Source organism: Chenopodium quinoa, unplaced genomic scaffold, assembly GCF_001683475.1.
Source record: "Chenopodium quinoa cultivar QQ74 unplaced genomic scaffold, ASM168347v1, whole genome shotgun sequence".
NCBI classification, from domain to species: Eukaryota; Viridiplantae; Streptophyta; class Magnoliopsida; order Caryophyllales; family Amaranthaceae; genus Chenopodium; species Chenopodium quinoa.
Window position 1 is genome coordinate 899,455 of NW_018743783.1, and position 8,962 is coordinate 908,416.

At 39.3% G+C, this 8,962-nt stretch overlaps 1 protein-coding gene across 1 annotated transcript; it reads right to left on the minus strand.

Annotated features, from left to right (window-relative positions):
• Window positions 1–1,262: 1,262 nt before the first annotated feature.
• Window positions 1,263–2,378, minus strand: LOC110684879. Its single transcript, XM_021861317.1, has one exon. The coding sequence runs from the start codon at window positions 2,376–2,378 to the stop codon at window positions 1,263–1,265; it is 1,116 nt and encodes a 371-aa protein (XP_021717009.1).
• Window positions 2,379–8,962: the final 6,584 nt, after the last annotated feature.

An 8,962-nucleotide genomic window follows, 5' to 3' on the forward strand; every position in this document is an offset into this window, starting at 1 on the left:
CTGAAAAATATCGACGAGGGGGAGAAGACGAACAAAGAGGAGGGTGAAGGCGAGTCCCATGCCAAAAAAAAAATTGATTTTCAGGTTAAAGATGTAGATCTGGAGTCCGATTTTGAGGTCAGTGTTGCGCCCTCCCCCACCCCCAAGCGCGGATCTAAGGTTTCCAGGCCTCCTCCGAAGCTTTGGCGAAAGAGGAAGGCTGCGGTGGTGGCGATGAGGCGTTTGCGCGGGTTGCCTGATTTGCCGGAGTCCGACCTCGTGGTGCTGTCCTCTGATGAGGAGGCTGAGCACTGACCTTTGCGTAACGATTCCTATTCCTAATTTTTTTAAATTTTTTAAAATTTAAAAGAGTCCTAATTTTTGTGCCGGTGGATCTATGGCTGAAACTAGGGTTTCACTGTTTATTGCGGGATTGTTTGACTGGTTGTGGTTTCATGATGGGGTGTTGGTTGTGTTGATCTACTCTGGCTGCTAAGGGTTTGCTGTTATGGGTAACTTTGACTCGTTGTTGTTTATTGTTGGGTTGTTGATTATGTTAAATGTTAGGGTTTATTTGTATGTTTGTGTTGATGTAGGCTGGATACTAGGGTTTGCTGTGTAATGTTGGGTTGTTGGTTATGTTACATCTGGGAGATTTATTGCTGGTTGCATGTGTGTGTTGATACATCTGGTTGCATGTTGTCTTTATTGCTGGCTGTGTGGACTTGATTGATGAATGATGAGGCTGGTGTCTTGTGCATGTTCATTGTTGCCTAGTCAGTCCCTTAAAAGGAGTCCCATGATGTTGCCTTCTGTTTCTTGTTTATTAAAGAGTCCCCTACTTTGATATGCTATTTAGCTTACCCATATCCACATGATGAAGGGACTCCAATGAATTTCAATATGCACAGGTGATTTGCTCCATCAACATGAAAGTTGTTGTTGTTGTTGAGGTACCCTTGTGCATATGTGTAGTATTCAACATTATAACCCTCTGATGGATTTAGTGCCCACATAAATTGTTTATCTTTGTCATTCATAATCAACTAAAAATGTGGGTACAAAATACTAGTACATAAAACTTTACAAAAGACCATATGTATGATAATCTAATGACTATACTTCAGACTGCCTGACTTGTTTGGGTAATTGTAATCAACAAAATACACCTAACCACTGGATTGCTCAAAATGTTTTTGGGAAAAAAAAAACCAATAAAACTTACTATGATAAGTGGTTATGTGTGGCAGTCCATGTGTTGTCTGGTTGTTGTAAAGACTCCCCTAATCTGCATCCACCTCCAAATCTTCTGTGTCTTCTTGAGTGCCTTGATTTGCTGGCCTAAACATGGTGTTTAGGTACTCCACAGCCTCCAATACATCCTCTTTCTGAACCTCTACCAAATCTGGAAGACTACCTAGGTTTTCCAGCTTTTTTTTGTTCATATGTGGTATTTTGTACTTGTTACCACCTTCTGCCTTGAGTATCTTAATCATACACTTTTGCAATGTAACCCAGATGTACTTGTTTACATGAGGGTTGAAAGTGTCATAAGACTGTTTGACCTTTTGAATTAGCTCCTCTAAGTCCCTAGGAAAAGACTGATATTGCAATGATTGTATAGACCTAAATAGCCCTAAGTCAAGGACATTCAAATCAGGAGACTGTGCTGGCTGGAAAACAAATTGAATGTTAAAGCCATTAGCTGTTGTTGCTGCCACAAACTCATCATCTGTAGGAACTTGGTGTGGCCTTGCATTGTCCCATTGGATGACCACATCCTTGGGCAGACCTTCAGGCCACTTTGATATGATTGCTGGAATAACCTTTGTTAGCAGCATCTCTCTGATTACTTCTCTGTTTATGTTCTGGAGTGCCTTGGTTTCCATGGTCCCTCTTGGTCTTTTCTTGCTTGCTTTCTGTGCTACTTGCTGGACAGTGAATGGAAAGATGCCATACTTTCCATCATGTAAAAGTTCCCCATTTATGCCATATAATGGCTTCCCTATGATTGCCATGAACATTGCCTTTAGTTTGAATCTTCTTGACTGAACTGCCATATAGGGATCCTCCTCACATGGCAGTAGGTAGAACCTCCTTTTGTCAGGGTTCAAGTAGAACCACTTTTCATCACAGTGTATGACATTCCTCATGTCAACAAATGTGGGGTCCTCATTCCCTGTAATTGGATTTATATGTGACAAAATCCATCTTAGTCTGGCAACCTTGTGGTCTGATGTGAGCAATGGTTTGTTGCAGCATGTGTGTGTTCTTAGCCTGCCTCTTTTCTTCAAATTGTGAACTGTAGTTAGACTGATCTTCAATGCTCCTGCATAGCTTCTTTCTGTCTGCCTTAAATGTAATGGGACTGACTGGAGAGTTTCATCAGAAATCTCCATTGGCTTTCTCCCTGTTTTGCCAAATTTTTTGGTCCTGACATCAATCAAGTCCCCTGTTGCCAGCTGTTTTTTTTATGTCTGAAAAGATTCTTGTGATTGTTGATTTGTGGACATTAAATTCAGATGCTAATTGCTTCATGTGACCCCTTGGTAAAGTCCCATTGCTCATTTTCAGCAAAATTGCATCAACAATCTTTCTTCTTTGCTGCAAAGTTAATTGTTTTCTGCATACAAGACCAGTCCCTTCATGACCTTGCTGTTGCATTTGTGTGTTGAGAACATTAGTTTCTGTCTGTGGCTGCTGTTGCTGTTCTTCTTGGTTGCCATCCTGCATTTCATCTTCTGAGTTGTACTCCCATATTCCTGCATCCTGCATTTCTTCTTCTTCCTCGAACCACAGCTCTGCTAGCTCTTCTTCATTGAGAATGTGTTCAATATCAAAAAAAACAGAGTCATCAATTTCTGCCATTCCTCTTTTCCAGCACAGGGAGGATGAAGTCAGGGCCCTGCTGAGTTGTGTGGGTTGAAGATGAAGACTACACCCACCTGTGCATGAAGGACAACAGAGCACCCCTGTTTTTTGTAAAGTTTTAAGGAGTAGTTAGTGTGTAATTATTCTAACCTAGGATTTGATAAGCTTTTGTGGATGAAACTGTGTTTTTGGTGGAATGTTTCACCCACCTTTAAACAATGTTGATTGTAATTAATGCCTGACAATGGAGGATGATTTATTCCCTCCTTAAATGCTTGAATGAATGGTGACATTAAATGGGGGCATGGCTGTATTTATAACCTCCTAAATTTTTTGGGAAAATTTGACTTTGGTATGAAATTTTTAAAAAAGGAGGGGGAAAGTAAAATTTCACCCCAAATTTTCGGTGGGTTTTGGGTGGGAAATTATGCTTTGGTTTTTTCTGCCAAACTTTCCCACCACAAACAAAAAGTGTGGTCCACACTTTCTCTCTCCTTGCTTTTTAATTAAACCCACTAACTTCTCCTAATATTTACTCTTCAATCTTTTGCCTCGTGAACCGTATTATCACTCAAAGTTGCACATAAAAATAAACGGAGGTAGTACATGAAATCCAACCGTGTTTTCGAACTTTAGTCATAAAATTCAATTGTGAGAAGTTGTATTTTAAAAATTCCTTTTCTTTCCTTGAGAACCATTTTCAAAAGATTTCTTTTTACCAATCGTTGGAAACATTATAATTTGATTTAGAACTCTACAAATATAAGTGCAAAGTATTACCATTTATCATAATAAGCATTGAAATACATGCAAACAAGCAATTTCAATCTTATTAAGCGTTTTATCCACACATTTAAAATTTGTCCCAATTAGGCGAGAATAAAACGATTCCAAGGCCCCAAAAATCAAAAAGTGATTAAGCATCCTTTGGCTTGTCTTAACACTTAATATTTTAAGGTAAGCAATCCAATTGCTAATAGCTCTAAGCTACTCCTGGTTTGATAAAACGTCGCATCTAATGATTTCTTGACGTTTTATCACCATTGCCACGACATCTAAGGATTCCTTACTAATATCGTTGAGTCTAACCAACACTAACGTGTATGCGATGCCTTGCTTTGGCAAGCGCACCAACATACCTTACTTCCCTAGGAAAGTAGTAATGATGTACTTTGGCACAACCCATTACTATTCTCATTAGTTCCTTAAGTGTCATTTTGGAATGACAAATTTAACTCAATATTCTTTTGGACTTAGGGTTTCTATATTGGTTGATTTAAGTGAACTAAACTAATCATTCAACATTCGAAATCCTAAACGTGCATCTAACATCGCAATTATATAAGCAAAATATATAAAGCATAATTAAAGATGCATTTGGCAACTAGCATGACCCCTTGAACTTGAGTCTTCAAATCTTCAAGGGCCTTCGTTGCATCCTCTTGGCTCGTCTTCTTTGAAACGTCGTCTTCGAGACATCACCACCAATTATTCAACTACTAGAAAAGCTAGGACTAATCTAAATATTAAGGTACAAAAATACGCAACGGTACGCATACCGTATTTAGATTTACAAAAATACAAAATGGATTGCAGTCCTTATTTACTATCCTAGTCGGGCCCCACTAGTTGCAATTTTGTAAAACCTGTAATAGAATATTCATTCTATTCATCCGTTCACTAACGTGAATAATGGCCCATGCATTTACAAATACTTCAAGTAATAATGCAAAACACGCGCAAATTAGTAACTAACTTAGGTGGTTAATCCAATTTACTCGCCTAATTAAAACTAGTCAAAGTTGTAAACAGATTATGTGATTAAACGCAATAAAATTAGCTCAAATAATTAATGAAGCTCCTACTAAATTCCGCAACCAAATTAATTAAAATTATTCCAATTAATTTAATTCAGCCGGTTTATCCAAATTTTGCCAAAACCATTTTGCAAGTGTCGGGAAAAATCGAGGCCTAGCCTCGTTTTAATAATTAAAAAAGGCAAAAATCGCATAGCCCTACGATGCTCGAGTGCCTAGCACCAAGCAACGAGGCTTGGTTTGCTAGGCCCGAGCCTTGGCTGCCTTGTGTGGCTGCTGCCCCTACACAACCATTTGTTGTGCCAAGCACATGCATGCGGCAGTGCGTTATGCTGGCCGCACCAGCATGCTCTTGCAACGCCAGCAAGTGAGGGCCTCAAAGGCCTGTTGCTGTGCGAGCTCGTGCTGGCCGTTGTCGCGCATTGCTGCCCACGCATCGCACCAATACCGCACCAAGCGCACCAATGCTCGCACACACAAGCACTCAAGCACACATCGATGCACCATTCCTGCACTCCTCGACAGCCACAAGGGGGCTGCGCAAGCAGCCCAACAGGCCGAGAGATGTGCTTGGGGCTTCGTGCCTCGATTTACGTGTTTGTGCCTCGGGATTTTATCCCGATTTTATTTTATGTGACATAAAATTAATTCTAAATTATTTATAGAACCAATATTGAGCAAAAATGAAAATAAAACAAGTCCAACTTATATAAATTCAATTTTTAGTGCACAAACCAAAATTAATTCAAGAACCGTTCTTTAAATTATTTTGGCTCAACTTGATGCTACAAAAAATTGAGGGCTATTCTCACAAGTAATTTAACCAAACATAAATTAACAATGAGATTTGACAAAATAAAAGGAGTTGGAAAAATAAACACAATCATCCAATGATAAATTTTCCAACACTAACTTCTGTAAATTTAAAAAAATTACATCCTTCCCATATGAAGAGTAATCAAATTCTAATCATAAGTTTGAACTTTTAAGACTTTAATCAACTCAAAAATGATTAAAATAAAAAATTAGTTTAATATGAAATTTAGAAAGTTATGTTCCAACCAAATAAACAATTAAAGAATGGACCTTTTACATTTTAGGGGCTTTAAAAATACAAATTCATTATAAACATTCACACTTGAAGCAATTAATTTGCAAAAATGTGAAATTGCAAGTTTATGTGAAAATTGAACTCACCAAATTAAGCACCAATTATGACTTCATAAATATGCTTAATAAGGGTTATTATTGCAGTAGATTAATGGTGTAACCATACACAAAATCTAACATCAACATGCCATAATTAATCTAGGTTTAAAGATTTAAAATTTTTCGTCAAACATGAAAAACCCCTCGGAAAACATGTTTATGGGTGGATTTTGGCTTCTGGAGCATCCACAAATTGAGTCAAAACCGATTTAGAACATCGATTCCACCCAAAATTCACTAGTTTTGGGTCGAAATCTGGGTTCTTTAGCCAAAATTAGTATAAATACGAAATTAAAACTAATTAAAACGAGCTTCTAATTAATCTAATTAGAAAGCAAAACCAGAAATTTAAATCCATTTAAATCACCTTAATTAATTATTAGTTACAATATTTAAATGCATGCAGCTCTAATACCGCCGTTGGGTTTCGTGATGTCCAACACCGCGCGATCCGCACACAAATTATAGTTTCTAAGCCTGTATTAAGACCTTAATCACATAATTAACAAGAGGAAAGAGAAAAATCATTACCCTTGAAGTGTGCTTCGCTCTCACTTAGAGCTCGGACTTGAAAGAATAGAGTCCCGCAAATGCGCGAACCTCCAACGACTAACACCCTCGCTACCGAACCGAGTCGGTCCCTACCCTGAACCTTAGTCGGGGCTAGGCTAAAAATTACTTAGAGTATTAGAACAAAGGTTTTCTCTCTCTGGAGATCCCTTCAAGTTCACCAACTCAAGTTCTCTTTCCTAATACCAAATGATTGGTAGTAATAGGGAAATGAGCCCTTGAAATCCCATCTCCCATCAATGTGGGAGAGTTGGAAAAAATGCAAAATGGAATTTAATTTAATTCTAAATTAAATTAAATATCCAAATGAATCACCAAACGACAAGTGGCATGAGGAGAGCAAGTGGTTAGGTGAGGACCACATGAGAGGACCACACCTCCCTAGCTCCCCAAGCCACCACCAAGAAACTAGTCCACACACACAAGACAATCACCTCACGCTAGCTGGCGCTGGAACTTGCGCACCAAGGCACACCCATCTGGTGGCCTGGTGCTAGGCTGGCCTGCCAGCATGGCTCTGAGTGTGTGCAACCCATCTAGCATGCTACGCATGCATGCGAGCTGCTGCTGGGCATGTTGGTGCTGCTACCGCAAGCTCTTGCGAGCTGATGCTGCTGTGCTGCTATCGCTAGTCATGCCTAGCTAGCTGCAGCTATCTCGCGCAAGGCCCAACTAGCATTTGCGTGTTGCTGGCCTTGTTAGCAATGGTGCGTGGCTGGTGCTAGCATGCTAGCATGCGCGCCAACAATGCTGCCCTTGTTGCGCCAGCTAGCTAGAGATGCTAGCATGCTAGCTAGCTCGACATTCCGCAACCTTGCTAGCCATATTCCTCTAGCCCTCGGTTGGCTCAGCCATTCCGAGGTTAGGGTTATATGTTATGACTTGTCGTTTGGCCGATTTTTTTCGGTCTCATCGTTTACTAAATTCGACTCGACTTACGATGCTCGGTTTTGATGTTCTAAGCTCGGAATCCGACGTCTTTGTTCGTAAATACTCTACTGACTCATTCAATCCTCTAGATTAATTCGTCGTTTCGGTTTGGTTACACGATTGGATGTGACCAGATGGGTTCAATCAAGATTAAGCTGTAATATTAATTATTCATTAATATTTCTGATCGGAAGCGGCCTCCAGCTAGGCATTCCAATCACTTGACCTCACTGAAAAATTAGCTTTCTAATTAATTTCGAACCCTCTATCGGAATAAAACACTTGTTCGAGGACACCATTCCTTTCAAATTCGGAGAAAGGCATGAACGAGATTTATGAGTTTTCTTAAAACACATTGGCGACTCCTTATTAGTTTCTTACCAAAAAGCGTAATGATAAGATCAACTCTAATTTAAGGTCTCCCAAACAGTCAGGAATTCATATCCTAACACACCGTAAAAAGTGTAAAGTCCTAGGCTTTTAAGGGGCCATGGGCGTAGAGGAGAAGGATCCCCTAGGATGGGCACACCCTCCTCATAGATACAAATGTAATATTCAAGTAGAAACCGATCATAGGGAGCTTGAAATTCTTAAGCAAAAAGAATGAAGGCTTCACTGCATTTTACAATAGATTGAAGGAAACTTCTGCTAGAATGATTGAAGTTCCAAGTGAAAAAGAATCTGTAAGGATGTTCATTAATAATTTCCAAGAAAACTATCAAAAACACTTGAAATATCAATGCAACTTGAATACTTTCAAAGCTGTCTATTACATAGGCATTGAAATTTAAGACGACCTTGTGAAACAGAAAGCTGCAAACAATAGTAACAACAGTGGCTGGAAAGGAAAGAAGAACGTCAATCCTTCTTCTTCCAAGAACACCCAATCTAGTAACAATGTTAGTACCTTTAATCTTAATGATTTCGTAGCCATGGATAATCAAGGATCAAGAAGGCAACTAAGGAAGGAGTTCACCCCTATTGGGATGAGCTATGACACCACCTTTGATCGACTCCATGCCAAAAGACTTATTACTCCCATTAGACCTATACAAGATCCTCCACATAAAAGGAGAACATCCAATTGGAATCCAAATGCACACTGCAAATACCATCAAGGTAGGGGTCACTCTACTGCAAGTTGTTGGAAGCAAAAGGAAGCTATTCAATACTTGATTGATAACAACAAACTTCTAGTGCCTCTTGCTTGTAAGAAGCTAATCATCAATAATTCTCCACTTTCTGATTCCTTGGCAATTTCTAATGATCAAGATCCATTAGATCCACCACTCCTTATTAAGCCTGTTGAAGATACTTCTATGGAAGAGATCAACGCCATTGAAGAAGAAGAAGAAGAAGTTTTCTTCGATGCCATGACTGATTTCCAAGATGACACTACCAATGAAAATATTGCTAGTCCCTCCCAAAATCCTATCAACATAGATTTGAATGGCCTTTGTGATGCGCTTCAAGAATTAAGCCTTGAACTTCAAGTCTTTTATAGGAAGGTAAACAAGTTGGAAAGTAAACCTGTCCTTAGAAGAAAGTGTAACTCCTCTTCTTCATCTCATAAACCAAACACCGTT